Source organism: Oryctolagus cuniculus, chromosome 2 (assembly GCF_051225735.1).
Source record: "Oryctolagus cuniculus isolate XC-2025 breed Fujian yellow rabbit chromosome 2, ASM5122573v1, whole genome shotgun sequence".
NCBI classification, from domain to species: Eukaryota; Metazoa; Chordata; class Mammalia; order Lagomorpha; family Leporidae; genus Oryctolagus; species Oryctolagus cuniculus.
Genome location: NC_142868.1, coordinates 17005652 through 17021453, shown reverse-complemented (window position 1 = coordinate 17021453; position 15802 = coordinate 17005652). Strand labels below are relative to the sequence as shown.

At 38.2% G+C, this 15802-nt stretch overlaps 1 protein-coding gene across 4 annotated transcripts in view; it reads left to right on the top strand.

The window, feature by feature from the left end:
- The window catches only part of KCNIP4 (potassium voltage-gated channel interacting protein 4), a 1209654-nt gene that overhangs the window by 245358 nt on the left and 948494 nt on the right, over positions 1–15802 (top strand). Inside the window, exon 1 of one of the 4 annotated variants that reach the window (XM_070068103.2) lies at positions 14681–15127. The exons of the other annotated variants lie outside the window; for them this stretch is intronic. Within the exon in view, the coding sequence (XP_069924204.1) occupies positions 15040–15127 (88 nt within the window). The 5' untranslated portion in view covers positions 14681–15039. Of the gene's footprint in view, positions 1–14680; positions 15128–15802 lie in introns of those variants that run through there. 4 annotated transcript variants of the gene reach the window in all.

Here is a 15802-nt window from a genome sequence, read left to right as displayed (position 1 = left end):
GACTTAGCCAAAATAATGAACAATAAGTGAAATCTCTGTTACAGGGTTTCATATGGACTGAATCCTTAGTACTCGCCCTTACTAAGTTAACCAGTACAGTAATGATTGTGCAACTGTATATCCTGTATAAAGGATATTTAGAAGCCAAAAAGGAGGAGATTGAAGAATGAATTGAATAATGGCTGCTACAGCCAGATTTTTTAGATGTCTAAATGGAAAACTTGCCCTTAAATGCCACGTGCCAGCAAATGTCCATGGCCTTATTCTGTGCTGTAGGTGCCAAAGTAAACATTTATTGATAAGACTCCCTGTTTCAGCAGCAAAATAAAAAGGGATATTTAAGCTAGCTAAGAAAGGAATTTATCTACGAGAAGGTGACTTGAGAGCAGTGCTAGCAACCATTTCGTAAGAATAGCCCATCTGCATGGGTAAATTTTCAAAATGTACCCAAATGCCTGTGAGACAAGGAGTCTGTTGCAAGAACCAAACTTGTAAAATATTTAAAAATTGCATTTCTCAAGCTGGTCAAAGGAGGATAGGCAGATTTTTACCTTATGAGGTAAAAGAAGACTGGTCTTGTTTCATTGACATGCAGGAGATACTGTGTAGAACCAATGATAATCTTAACATAACTCACAAGAAATCTTTTGTCAGTGTGCTAAGCTCTATCTTGCTGAATGCTAAAATCATGGTTTCTAGAACTCAATTTAAAATTACGGTGTTCATTAAAGATTTTTGAGTGGAAAAAATAGTATTCAATAATATTATTCTAAGCAATCATATCAAATTGTGCTTTGACTGCCTTTAAAATATGTGTTTATCTATTGTATTGTATTTTTAATGGTTCACAGAGTTAACTGGTAGATTTCAATACTCATACTCAAAGAACAACTAATGTGGAGTTTGAGGGTCATGTAAGCAGCAGACAGATGGGCTGTTATGTTGTACAGTGCTTCAGAGTTCAGGTTTGGAGTGAGGCAAAGACAGGAACTTAAAAAAAAAAATTTTTTAGGACATCTGTTTGAGAGGCAGAGTTACAGACAGAGGGAGAGACAGAGAGGTCTTCCATCTGCTTCTTCATTCCCCAAATGCAGCAATGACTGAAGCTGGGCCAATCTGGAGCCAGGAGCTAGGAGCTACTTCTGGGTCTCCCACATGAGTGGGAGGGCCAAAGCAGTTGGGCCATCTTCCACTGCTTTCCCAGGCTATAGCAGAGAGCTGGATGGGGAGAGGAGCAGCCAGGACATGAACCGGTGCCCATGTGGGATGCCAGCGCTGCAGGCAGAGGCTCAGCCTACTACGCCACAGTGCCAGCCCCAGCGTATTTTATTAAGTGGTGAAAAATAGAGGTACTTTTCCAGGTGAATTCTTTTACTCCTACACTTTTTTTTTTTTCCCAAAATAACATATAGACAAAAAGGAAAATAATGATGTGTACTTCCCCAAAAGGCTTCAAGGCTACAACATTTTTATTCTTTATGGGCAGAGTAGCAGAAAGAAGTTTTCTGAAGTAATCTTCAAGGAAACTTCTAAAGTGTGTTTTATTTCCCACAAAGGACTGGGTACTCCTGAGGCTAGGAAAATTTAAGTAACTCATCTCCATTCAGTGCAGAATTAGCAATCACTCCTTACATGTGTTCCGTTCTGGGGTAGCACTTAAGATGCTGGATGATATGCTTGCATCCCATGTAGAGATACCTGGGTTCAAGTCCCTGCTCAGCTTTTGATTCTAGCTTCCTGCTAACATACACCTCTGGAGACAACAGGTAATGGTTCAAGCACTGGGTCCCTGCCACTTACTCGTGAGACTAGAATTGAGTTCCTAGTTCCTGACTTCATTCTGATCTAGCCAAGGCTGTGTGGCCATTTGCACAGTGAATCGATGTGTGGGGAATCACATTCAATCAATCATCAATTCTCTCCCTCTTTCCTCCCTTCCCCTTTCACTCCCTCTCTTTCAATTAAAGAAAGAACAAGGTGGGGAACCCAGAACGAGCTCTAGGCTCCTGGTTTCAGATAGGCCGAGCTTTGGCAATTGTGACCATTTGGGGAGTGAAAAGTAGATGGAAGACCTCTCTCTCTGTCTCTTCCTCTCTCTGTAACTCTACCACTCAAATAAATAAATCCTAAAAGTTATGCTTATCATTGATATATTTTTTATTAGAATATATTTTTTGTTTTTCATAAATGTCATAATTTTATTAGCACTATTTCATGAGAACTTGATTTTGGTGCAGTTTTTTTCTATCATCTGTTCAATCCTTCCAATGGAGGGTGTTATGATTTTTTGCAAATGAAATGCACACCTGTGGAGAAGGAAGCTTTATTTCCTAAAAATAGGATCATAATATATACATATCTTTTTAACTTGCCTTTCCACTTAACAATATGTAATTGGTGTGCCTCTAAGTTAATGAAACTAACCTACAGGGGGGAAAAACACTTCATATGGTAAGGATCTGTGTTTTTTTTTTGTTTTTTTTTTTTTTTTTTGTGATGGTGTTTGTAAGAGGAATGCTGAAAACATCCTGAATGTCTACTTGTAGAGGTATAGGGGAGTAAAAAGAAGTACATTTATATAAGGGGATGGTATGTGGTGGTTTTAAAAAAAATATTGAGTACTTCTTCCATAGATACATATGATATATGAATATAGATCATATATGAGTTGAAAAATAAAGCATTGTTTAAAATAATGCCCGTATCTTATAGGTCAGAGAATTGAGACCTGAAGCAACTTGGCCACAAGTAGTCCTTGAGAAAAACCAGATTTCTAGGCTGACTCTTGGCTGTAAGGTTCACACAGAGCAGAGGGGCTGATCTGCATATGAATTTGCAAAAATGCATTTTAAAAAGCTTTTAGAACATTTTGTATCGTGAGAGCTTAATAGTGCATTTACTGTTATGGAGAGCACGTAACATGAAAACTGCATTAGGTGGTTTTCAGTTACAGCACATAGTTAGTGTCATCCGTTGTCATGAATACGTTCCGTGACTGGTTTTCCTGGAGAAGGTCAGAGCCCTGAGTTACTTTGCTATGCACCGCTATGGCAGGGTCCTGAATATTTAATGATGCTCCTGTGCCGAGAAGGGGGTATGGCAGCAAGTTCCAGGAGAGTATGTGCAGAGTGATCATCTTCAGGCTGTTGTTTGGAAATAGATCCTTAGGGCACACTCAAGGACATTCAAGGTACACAGAGGAGTCTGAGCTGTTTCCTTTCTTCACCTAGTCAAAATTCAATTTGGATTGTGAGAGGAAGCCCCAAAAAAGGTCTTTATTTTCTAAATAGTCTAAAATTTTGCTCTAGGTAAGGCAGAACAAGAGTATATAGTCAGGACAAAAAATTAAGAATGGCTGCAGTGTGATTGATAAATGCCATATTGCTTCATTTTGCACAGTGGCATGTGAACTTGTGTTCTCTCCAGCATAATCTGAAAGTTGCATGTGCTGGCAGCCCTGTTGGTTATAATATCATGTAAGTAATTTTTGGTTGCTGGGCTGGGCTATGTGCTGCTCTTTTGGCCAGAGGCCTGTGGCATGAATGTAGTTATAAAAGCATCAGTGAAAATGAGTATGAAAAGGATTACTCACACTAAAAAGAATTATTACCTAGAATAGGTATGATATCACGCAGTAAATAGGTCTCTCTTGTTTATGTCATTGCATCTAAGAGTGCTGGGCATTTCTGTGAATGAAAAAATCCTTTGTATTGAACAAAATAGGAGTACTGCTATTTTAATGCCCCTATTTTTTATTTCCTCTAATCCTTAGAATACTCTTGGCAGGTTTTTTGTTTCCTTGCTATTTTAATTGATATATGCATATCAATTATATATTTTATAATTTATATTTTATATAACAATTATATATTTTATAATTATATATAAAATAATATATACATTATATATAATATATTCTAATGTGCATCTTCTCTTTATAAAAAATTTATATCTTTGCAAGTTTCAAATTTAATGTGTTTTAAAGTTCTTATAATTTTAACATTTTTATTTATCTTTTCATTTTAATATGACATTAATACAAAGAGAACAGATTCAATATAGTTCAGATTATAGTGATACTCTCTTTTTTCCTCCTAACCTCTTTCCTCTTTTCTTCCTTCTTCTTCTAAATAATGTAAGGCATTTCAATCTCAAATGAAAAATAGAGCAGTGCCATTTATAACAGAGACAGTGTGACAGTCACTTTGTAGGGCATCTCTGGCTCCTTCAGTGATTGCTGATATACTTGGTTTTAACTGCCACTTCTACATGGATGGCTTGCAATGTGACCTTTAATATTGACCTTTCTTTTAGGTATTTGATCATCATTTGTAAATGCTCAGCATGTAGCTTAACATCATCTGAAACTTAGTTCACAACACCTGCCTGACAAATAGAAATACAACAGAAGTCCACTTAATCAACCCCTCATCTGTATACATTCGGTTGGGGTTGGAGGTGGTCAATAAATATATTGCTTATCTTAATTCTTCTCTATTCTGCTATCCTTGTGAATCTAGTTACCTAAAACCCAAAATTGTCTTTTCTGTTGTGGGCATTTAGTTTAGAAGGTAAAATGTCCACATCCCACATCAGAGTGCCTGGATTTGAAGCCTGGCTTCTGTTCTTGGCTTTAGCTTCCCAATAATGCAGATTATGAAAGACAGGGAATATAGTTTAAGTAACTGGGTTTCTGCAACCCATATGGGAGGCTTGTATTGCCTTTATAGCTCCTTGCTTTGTCCCTTGCCATTGTCAGCATTTGGAAAGTCAGTCAGTAGACAGGCGCTCTTTTTCTTTTATCTCTCTCTTTCTCTCTCTCTCTCTCTCTCTCTCTCTCTGCTGTCTCACTCTCTGCTGTGTATGCTCTCTTTGCTATCTCTCTGCCTATCAAATGTTAATACATTTTTCCCCTAATATCTTACAAGAGAATGAGGCAGAAATTTCTATGTCTCTCTCTTAAAAATTCAGCAAACAAAAGTATTTTTGTTGGGGTTTAGCTTGCTAACATTTATATCAATCAAATAGTAAAGACTCATATAATTAAACAAATGAATTATCTCTGAGAAAGTAAATCAACTGAGGGATGGAAATTCTATGCTAGATTCTAATGTTTTAGTCAGGTATATGGCCTAATTGGTTTTAAATACATTGGCCTTCCAATAAAATATTGCAGAGAGGCACTGTTCGCACACCTCTGAGTCCCTTAGATTTGAATAGACATCGCCATGGCATTGTTTGTGGTTTATGACTTCTGTTGAAGCCAGATGAGCAACCTGATTGTTATAAAGCTGGGTATTGATTACCTTTGATATGATTGAAAATGTGTGACTTCCTTAACTTGCTAGTAATGTGTTTGGAAGTGGAAGTCTGGGGGCATTAGCAAGACCACATCCCAGGCTCACAGTGAGTTGCAGGTGACTTTGAGGATAAATGGCTGATAGATTATTGAGGTTCCTGTAGAGCCACAATGTTGTTATCTTGTTTTTTGGCTTTTGACATTCTTTCTAAGATGGTGATTGACTTAGATCTCTTTGAGATCAATTTATGTATTTTTGAGAACTTGGGAGATGGTGAGTTTGTGAGACTCCTTGACTTGTATTCTGTATACTGAATGTGGAATCCAAGAATTTTGTATTAAAATTTTTTATTTGCTAGAGAGGCAGAGAAATTCAGAGAGAGGATACCTCCCTTCCACTGGTTGATCCCACAAATGTCCCCAACGACTTGGGCTGGAACCAGGGAACAAGAGTGCAATCCAGCCCTCCTGTGGGGATGACAGGGACCCAACGACATGAGCCACCACTGCTGCCTGGGTCTGCATTGCTGGGAAGCTGGAGTCAAGGACTAGATTTAGGAATCAAACCCAGGGTCTCTGATGTGAGATGTAGGCTCTGAACTGATAGGCCAAATGCCTGTTTCCTCAAACTCTGTATTTTAAACAGCCATTCCAGGTGGTTCTAATACAAGTATTCCAAACATCATCCTTTGAGAAAAATAAAGTGAGTAAATATTTGAATATAATGTAACATATAAGCTCCAGGAAGCTCAATAAAGAAAAACATAATTATAGATGAACACTTCAGAGTTGTTTCATCATTATGCAATATTGTTATAGCTCTCCCAATAACCACAGTGTTTTGTCAGGCGAGAGACTGTGTGGCTGCTTAACTATTGAGCAAAATGCTTCTGAGTGAAGATAAATAACTTGATGTTTATTCCAGTGCTAATTTTGAACCCCTATTCCCTCCAGAGCTGCAAAGCAATATCTCAGGATGTTGCTTTTGAACTCTGTGTGGAATATTTACTAAGGACCCACCTGACCCTCTTAATATCTTAGCGTGAATCTTTAGCTGGAATCTGCCCTGTCTTCGTGCTGATTCTCCAGCCTCCTTTCTCATCATCGTGCAAGCTGTGTGAAAACATGTTTCCATGCCCATGATTTCAGCCTCGTCCGTGGTGGGCAGGGCTCCCCAGTGTCTTTTTAGTTTATGTGTTTTATATTTGTCTGTTTCTGGCACTCAGGGCTGTCCATCAACTAAAGGCTCCCGCTCCCATCTCCTACCACAATAACAAAGCCTCTAGACAAGGATGTGGGTAGGCAGAGTTCCATGGATGGAGCCTCCTCATGCAGCTCTTGTGGACTATTTCCCAAATGTACATTTAAGTCATAAACACTTGCATATGATGGTCTGTGGCTCTTCCTCTTCAAAATAAAACAGAAAAATAGCTCAACCTCATCTTCTAGAAAATGATCACTTCCTCAGCCCTTAAAGTGATTCTTTTAACTTCATAATTCATATTAGATACTTGTATAAATATATGTACATGTAAATATTTGTAATAGCTCACCTTCCTCATCCAGGGAGACATAGAGTTCACCAATCTATGGTTTCATCAGCGCTGTGTGACTTTAAATCATTGTAGAATACCTCAATAATTGCCTCATCTATGTATTACCTAGAATATTTATTAGGGATTTTTTGGTTGATTTAGGCCTCTGCATATATTAAACTGGGACTTCTCATGCCAGCAGGTTTGATTTTTGAGTTGTTTTGCATTCTCAAAGCTGTCTCCAAAGTTGATGCAAATGTTAATAATGTGTTGGCATGCTCCTTATTCATTGGAGTAGGTGAATAATGGTGCCTCTGGAATAATAATGGACTTGGCATTAGGGCACTGCTATCTAATGGACACTAACTAGTCTGTTATTTTGTCAAGACCCACTTTCCAAACCTGTGACTTTGCCGCAAGGCTCTGTTCTGCTTCTCTTTGCAGCCCTGTGGTGTGCTATTTTTATGCTGCACATGTTTAATTTTGCAACTTGTGACAATTTGAAAAGCATAACAATGTCTATTCTCACTGAGATACACAAAATACACCAAGATGTATTGAGGAGAGCAGTCTCTGAGAGAAAACAAACTCTTGTGACTACAGTCTTCTTGGGAATTACTGGGATCTTTGTTTGTTCAAGGGAATCCAGACTCCGTCCCTTAATCAGGCAGTCATATTGAATTTTCCATTGTTAGGAGCAGTGAGGGTCACCTAAGTGCATTTACGATTTGTTTTCCTCAGGCTTGGCCTTCTCCGAAACAGCTGGTCAAGTACATATATATTTCCTCCAAGATGCAATTAGGAGAAATGCATCTTGAAATGAGCCTACACTTCTACATCCCTCTGTAACCTTAGCTAACAAGACCACAGCTTGTGATTCATCTCTCATCATAGATTTCATTCTTGTTCCATGGTGAGCCACTTTGCCTTTAAATTAAATTTAGCTGTAATTTAAATGCAGTACACCTCAGTAGCCTCCATACCATGTGCCAAAAGTGCTAACTAGTTTCATCTAGAAAACAAGGAGCCCTCATGAACAGTTGTAAAGTTCCCTCATATTTCCTATAAGTGACAGGAGCTTTGCTCTAACATTTCTGAAACATTAAAGACATCTTTATTAATGAAAGTACAACCCTTAATCAAGTGTTGATATTACAGTTGGTGGTTTCATTTGACACACATTAGCTGGCTATTAAAAGTGCCTTTGTGTTTTTTAGTAATCTGCACCATTTTATGTTTATCTTCCTAATTACTGTTTGTTTTCCAAGGACAGCCTTCAACAACATTATTTTTCCCAGTAATACATAGAGGTAATGGGTTTCTTGCAAGCATCCAACACAATTGGAGATTAGAAATTACTTTCCTTGGAGAAAAGATTGATCACACTGATGGTCTTGGTTTCAGTGTGGAAAATAAACCTCTATAGAGTGGCGATTTTGAGGCTTCTAAATACAGTACTTTGTAAACAATATTGGCTTAACAGAGGCTATAGAAAATTGCATATGCAGAGCAAGGTCCTGCATGCTTATTCTAGGTATCTACATGGCTCACTCTGGCACCTCCTTCAAGTCTTTATGCAAGTGTCACCTTCATAGTAGGACTCTGGAGATCATTCTTTTACTTGCAGTGCCATCCTCCCCTTCCATTCAGCTATTTGGTGCCACTTTCCCCTTTGCTCTCATTGTGTCAGCTACCTGAGATGCTAATTCTCTTTGTTTCACTTGCGTATATTCAACATCTAAACAAATAACAATTCATAGCAGGTGCTCAAAAGGTATTTTTTACATTTTATTTATTTAATTTTTAATAAAAATATTTTGGGGATTATTGTAGTTTAGCATATGATTGTAAGAAAATGATAGACAGGGATCCCATATACAAACTTCATCCAGTTTTCTTCAATGGGAAAGCCCCACAAAACTAAAATATATCACTGGTCTATGTCAGCACAGAAAGAATGTAGAATACTTCTATCGCCACAAGGATCCCCTGTATTTTAGTTCTATTGCAACATCTTTGCTGCCTACCCTTAATTAGTTACCCAATCATTGGTTCTTCTTTTTGATAATTTTGCCATTTCAGGAATGTTATGTGAATGAAATCATGTAATATCTCACCTGTAGAGCTTGTCTTTTTCTTTCAGCATAATACTCCTCTTAGATTCCCCCAAGTTGTGTCTCACAAGTAGTTTAGTCTATTTTTTTTTTTTTTTTTTTTTTTTTTTTTTGGACAGGCAGAGCTAGACAGTGAGGTAGAGAGAGAGAGAAAGGTCTTCCTTTTTCCGTTGGTTCACCCCCCCCACCCAAATGGCTACTATGGCTGGTGCGCTGCACCAATCTGAAGCCAGGAGCCAAGTGCTTCTCCTGGTCTCCCATGCGGGTACAGGGCCCAACCACTTGGGCCATCCTGCACTGCACTCCCGGGCCACAGCAGAGAGCTGGACTGGAAGAGGAGCAACCAGGACAGAATCTGGCGCCCACCCGGGACTAGAACCCTGGGGTGCTGGCCCCACAGGCGGAGGATTAGCCAAGTGAACCGCGGCACCAGCCTAGTCTATTTTTTTTTTTTTTTTATAGTATGAACATTCCATAGTTCGTATAACCAGTCACCTGCTCAAGGGCATCTATGTTATTTTCATGTTTGGGCTGTTACAAGTAAAATGCTATGAAGATTTGTGTCCAGACTTTTGTATGAAATTAATTTCTGTCCCCCTGGGATAAATTCTCCGGAGTATAATTGCTGGGTGTTGTGGTTGATGTGAGGTTAGAACTTTAAGGCACTTCCATACTATTTTACCGAGTGGCTGCTCCATTTAACATTTCCACCAGCAATGTATGAGGGATTCAGTTTCTCTGATCCTCAACCATCTTGGATCTTGTTGCTATTAAAAAAAATTATCTTAGCCATTCTGGCAGATATGCAATGATATTGTAGTTTTCCTTTGCATTTGAACCATGATTAATACATTGTATATTTTTATGTGCTTATTTGCCATTTGGTCAAAGCTCTTTTCATGCTTTTCTGCTGATGTCCCAATTGGACTAGGGTTTTTTTCTGTTAAATTTTGAAATTCTATGTATTCTAGAAACTAGTCTTTGATCAGATATGTGGCTTACGGATATATACTACAACTATGTAGCCTGTTTTTTCATCCCCCTAACAGAGACTTTTTGTGTGTTATATTTTTTATGTCAACTCTAAGAACTCTGTGTTATCCTAGATCTTGATGATTTCTTCTATTTTCCCAAATGTTTTATATGCTCACATTTTATGTTCAAGTCTTGGTCTTCTCAGAATTAATACTCATTTAAGTTGAGTGTCCTTAGTCAAGATTCAGTTTCTCGCCTGTGAGTGTCTGTCTGTTCTACCAACCATTCTTGAAAGATGGTCTCTCCTCCATTGAATAGCTCTTGTGACTTTGTCAAAGAGATGCTGTGCATAATTGGGTGGATCTGCTTCTGAGATTTCTGTCTATTGAACTTTGTGTCAGTCTTCCCACCAGTAGCACACCAGTAGCACATAGTCTTGATTATTGTAGCTGTATCAGTTTTTTTTTTTTTTTAATTATTTATTTGCTTGAAAACCAGAGTTACAGAGAAATAGGGGGAGAGAGAGAGAGAGAGAGTCTTTCATCCACTGATTCACTCCCCAGTTGGCTGCAATGGCTGGAGCTGTGTCAATCCAAAGGCAGGAGCCAGATGCTTCTTCTGGGTCTCCCAGGCAGGTGCAAGGGCCCAAGCACTTGGGCCATCTTCTACTGCTTTCCCAGGTCATTGTAGAGAGCTGGATCGGAAGAGGAACAGCTGGGACTAGAACCAGTGCCCAGATGGGATGCTGGCACTTCAGGCCAGGGCTTTAACCACTGCGCCACAGTGCCAGCCCCAGTTTTGAAATAATTCTATCAGATTTCAGGACTAATTTTTTTTTCCAACTTGGATTAGATACTCTAATTCTGTTGTATCTCTTTATACATTTTAGAATAATCTATATGCAAAAAATCTTGCTGGGATTTTTATTTCAATTACATTAAACCTATATCATTCTGGGGGAAATTAATCTTTGCTAAGATGCATATTCTAACATATGAATGTAGTATGTTACTCCATTTGTTTAAATTTTCTTTTATTTCTTTCATTAGTTTTTTAAATTTTCAGCATATATCTGTGTACTCATTCTGTTAAATTTCACATAAATATTATTTTGAGTGATTGTAATGATATTTTATATTTCAGTGCCCGTGTGTTACCAGTACAATAGATTTTTCAAGTGACTTTTGAATATTTAGCTAATATACTGTAATCTTTCTTAACTAATAAAGTCTAGATTAATTAATGATAGATTCCTTGATTTTTTACATAGAATATTTGATCAGCAAATAAGATTTTTTTTCTTAATAATCTGTAGGTCTTTAGTGTTTTTTCTTATCCTGTTATACTAGTTGATACTTCTAATGGTGTTGCCTAAACTATTTGAAATAGTTTCTTGTCTTATTCTGAACCTAAGCTGAAGGCATTCACTCTTTTCAAATAGATGTTGTGTAACCAGTAGGTTTTGTACATGCTGTTTACTAAATCAAAGAAATTCTCTCTTCCTGTTTCTCTCATTTTATTTACTTATTTATTTTTATTTTGCCATGAAACAATGCTGAATTTCTTCAAGTGACTCTTTTGGATCAGTTAATATAGTTATATGATTCTTTTTAGCCTGATAATATGGTGGATTACTTAGATTGATTTTTAAATATTGAACTAACTTTGCATTTCTACAATAAAACCTACCTTGTTATGATTCTTTTTATATGTTGCCTGTTTGTCTGCTAATGTTTTGCTGAGGACTTTAATGTCTATACTCAGAAGTGATAATTGTATTTTATGTTATTTTCTTTGTTTTACTTGAGTATCAGGCTAATAGAATAACATGAAGTATGTTAAAAGTTACTAATTTTTTCCATTTTCTGAAATTGGTGTGATGAATTAGTCTTAGTTCTACGTCTCAAGCTTGGTAGAATTCTCCAGTGAAATTGCATGACTAGAAAAATTCTTTTGTGGAAAGGGTTTACATTATAAATTAAATTGACTCAACAATTAAAGTACTATTCAAATTGCCTATATTATATTTGGCTGATTATCTTGGTTTGCATTTTTTTTTTTGAAACACAGGGTCATTCCACCAATTCTGTCACGTATACAATGTGGAATTGCTCATAATATTCTTTGACAGTATAAAAGTTGCTTGAAAAATTAAAATTGGACTTACCAAAAGATCAAGCAATCTCACATGTTTTCTATTTCATCAGCTCAGGGTATTTATCCATCCAGTTGTTAAAGTCCCAAACTAAATTATCAGTAATTGTTCTCTTTTCCTCATCACCCTATTCAGTTGAACCAAACTGTACCAATTCTCTTCCCAAATATTATCTAGAGATCAGTTGACACTGTTCCCACTCCAGGCCTTGCCGCGGTTGCTTCTCTCCTAGTCCGCTGGGATGCCACTTCACAAGTGTTCTGTTTTCTCCTCTTGCTCCCTTACAGTGCATCCTAACATTGCAGGCAGTTCATACTTCATGATATTCCCTGTCTTCTATGATAGCTTTCTGGTACTATAGCCCTTGCCTTCCTTCATAGCGATATGTCCTAGAAGACTCCTCCACACTGTTTCTGTCCCTCAAGTTTCTGTCCCAACTTTATCTCCAGCTTGAGAAGTTGCACAAATCATATCTTTCCCCCTAATGTGCTCTTTTCCTTAAACATCTATGGTTGTCTCCTTGTAACTTATATTCCTGCTTAATTTCCTTTCTTAGCAATCTTTTATCATTGAAACTATTCATTTTCTATTCTGTCAACCTGCTTTCAATTTTCTCCATAGAACTTATTCATATGTGATATGGTCTTATTCTGTATAAATTTGTTGTTTCCTATTCTGAGGCATAAACATTGTATGGCCAAATTATCTACCACCATGTTGCCTGCATATGGAATCAAGTTTGGAATGTAATAGATGCTCAGTATGTAATTGCTCAATGAATTTAAGTGTTGTGCTTAAGATCATCAATATTCTATTTTATTTTACATTCTAACAAAGTAAAATATAAATTATTCTTAAAATAATCTTCTACATAAGAAAAGTAAACTTTAAAATACTTGACCCAGTTACAATCCTACAATGGTGTATTTATTCTGCCTATTTCAAACTTAGTGATGCCTTTACTTATGCAAATGTATAAGAGCAAGAACTTCAGAGAACCTGTTACTAATCTTTATGAATGGATCTGTTTTTTTCTTAAACACTTTATTTTTCTAAAAAAAAATGCATTTGAAAGGCAGAATTGCACAGAGAGAAGAAGAGCCATAGGTTTCCACCTGCTGGTTCAGTCCCCTAATGGCCACAACAGCCAGAGCTAGCAGGGCTGAAGCTAGAAGCCAGGAGAAGTATCCAGGTCTCCATCATAGGTGCAGGGGCCCAAGTACATGGGTCATTCTGCACTGCTTTACCAGGCACATTAGCAGGGAGCTGGATCAGAAGTGGAGCACATGGAACTCCGACAGGCACCCAGTGGGATGCGGGTGTCGCAGGCGGCTTTACTTGCTATGCCACGACACCGGCCCCTCTTAAATACTTTAAAGTTCAGAAAATTCCTGGAAAGTATGCTTCATTATGGCATCTAAATGATCAGAACAATGACACTGTTGGGGATGTGCACGACTTATAGAAGGGAGTATGTTACCACTGAATGTGCTTAAGTCAGTAACTGCAGGTGTGCTGCTTCCTTTTTTGTGCAAGAGGATCATTTCATTCATAGTACTCCTGGGACATACTAGTTGCATCCAGAATTATTACAACTGTCTCTGTATTTAGACTATTATGATGTACATCCTATATATACCCAATATATACTGTGGTAGCTGAGGTATACTCATTCTCACAAAGATAATGTTTGTGTTCATAGAGAACAGGCAAGAACAAACAAACGAAACCATTGGTATAAATTAAGAGTATAGGTGAATCCTAGAAACTGTTAGAGGTATATACAAATTCAGAAAAAAATGCACCTTCAGAGAAGGCCAGCCTATAGCTTTCTGGCTTTCATGACAATAGTCTCTGTGATACTGTCTAATAGAAAAGTAACTGGTGAAAGTTGCAAACCTTCACAGTTATTCTCGGTATTAACTTAAGTCAATCAGTAGGGAGATTGCATTTTCTGTTAAGAGATGTGAAGAAACTGAGGCAGTTCTTGCTGTTAGAAAAATGTAGCAGATTTGGTTTGGATTTCTGTCTCTTGGAAGCAAAACATATAAGATATAAGAGTTGGGGTTTTCAGGCCACCGCATATTAAAGGAGACAATGATTCCCCCTAGTTTCCAAATACCTGAGTCTGGGCAGTGCAAAGAACATAGTCCATTTTAGGCGTCAGCTTGTTTTCCACCTCTGAGCCCATGAAGTGGGATGTATTCATCTGTGACAAAGCAGCATTGCCACCATTCGGTGGTAAATCTTCAGCTCTGTTTGTTTAGAAACAGGGTCAGCTTCTCCAATGAGCTGTTCCCCCATTGAAGCGTTTGGAATCTGATTAACACTGTGTCAGGGAATTGTCTGCTGTCTGACCTTGAGCAACATGCTTTCCTCCTCCCCCTCCCCTTTTCTGGACTTATTCTGTACAGCTTTGGACCCTGAGATGCCTCTGTAGCAGGCTTGATTGCCCTAGCAGGGTCTTTTATTGGGAGCCGGGGGGGCTTCAGACCCACTGACCTGTCATCTGTCTCCTCACCTGCTTACATGCTGATTCATTGATGAGCTGGCATTGCTGGCCCCGCCTCCCTCTGAATGGGCTGCGAGGCTGCCACTGCTTCTGAGAGGGATGCTGAGCGAGCCACAGCTGGGCTACTACAAGTGTGCGCTGCAGCCTATCTGTTGCCACAGAACTTGGTGACCATCCCGAGAAGCAGCGCTGCCTCCTCACCCTGTTACTGTGGTATCTCGGATCCCGCTTCTGGAGCGTTTTAAAGGAATTTCTGATTCAGGCATTAAGAGCTAATTCCACAAGAGTTGTAAGGCAGCCTGTGACATAAACTGAGACAGAAGTTTCCCCTCAGAGACGGTCTCCTCTCTCTCTCTCTCTCTCTCTCTCTCTCTCTCTCTCTCTCTCTCTCTCTCAATTGGCAAAGAAAGACTTCTGGCTCTCCTCAGAGGAATATCTTGTTGCTCAGGATGAGCGGCTGTAGGAAACGGTGCAAACGTGAAATACTGAAGTTTGCCCAGTACCTTCTCAGGCTATTAACAGGTTCTCTTCATACAGGTAATGATTTTTTTTTTTTTTTTTGACAGAGGCTGGCAAAGCATGGTAACAAAGTTGAAACGGAATAGGAAATCTTCAGTATTTCCTTGTTGTGATTATTTTTAGTGTTGTCAATAAAATGCAATTGTGACTGTTTGCTGAGATTCACGTTTCTAAAACTGTTTGCAGTGCAGCTCAAATTTGGGGGTGGAACTGGAGTCTGTGGATGTATCTTTGATGCCTTCATGGCAGTGTTGTTGTTAAAATGTGCCTCAGTCTAAGGCAGCAGCATCTGCAGAGTGCAAAGATTCAGAAAAAAGCGTGGTTGTGTGAGGGGTTTCTCCCTTGCTTCTGCTCACTGCAGTTTACAGGAAAAGCACATAGCTAAGGTTTCTGCAGGTATTTGGAAATTCTCAAAAACTCTTTGATAATTATAATCCATAGAATATTTCCAGCATTTGATTACATAGCTCGGAAGTCAAAGAGTTAAGGACATTTCTTTTGGCTTTCTGAGTTCCTTACAGAATGTGAGCAAAATGTGAAAACAGCTGAAGGGTAAAATGTCCATGAGAGGCTTGATGTTTGTTTCATTGCGGTGGATTTAAATGTTTAAAAATTTGCACCATTGAAATATAAACTCTATTTAAATCTAAAAGTGTTGATCATGAGAAAATATTTAAGATGTTCTAAGATGAT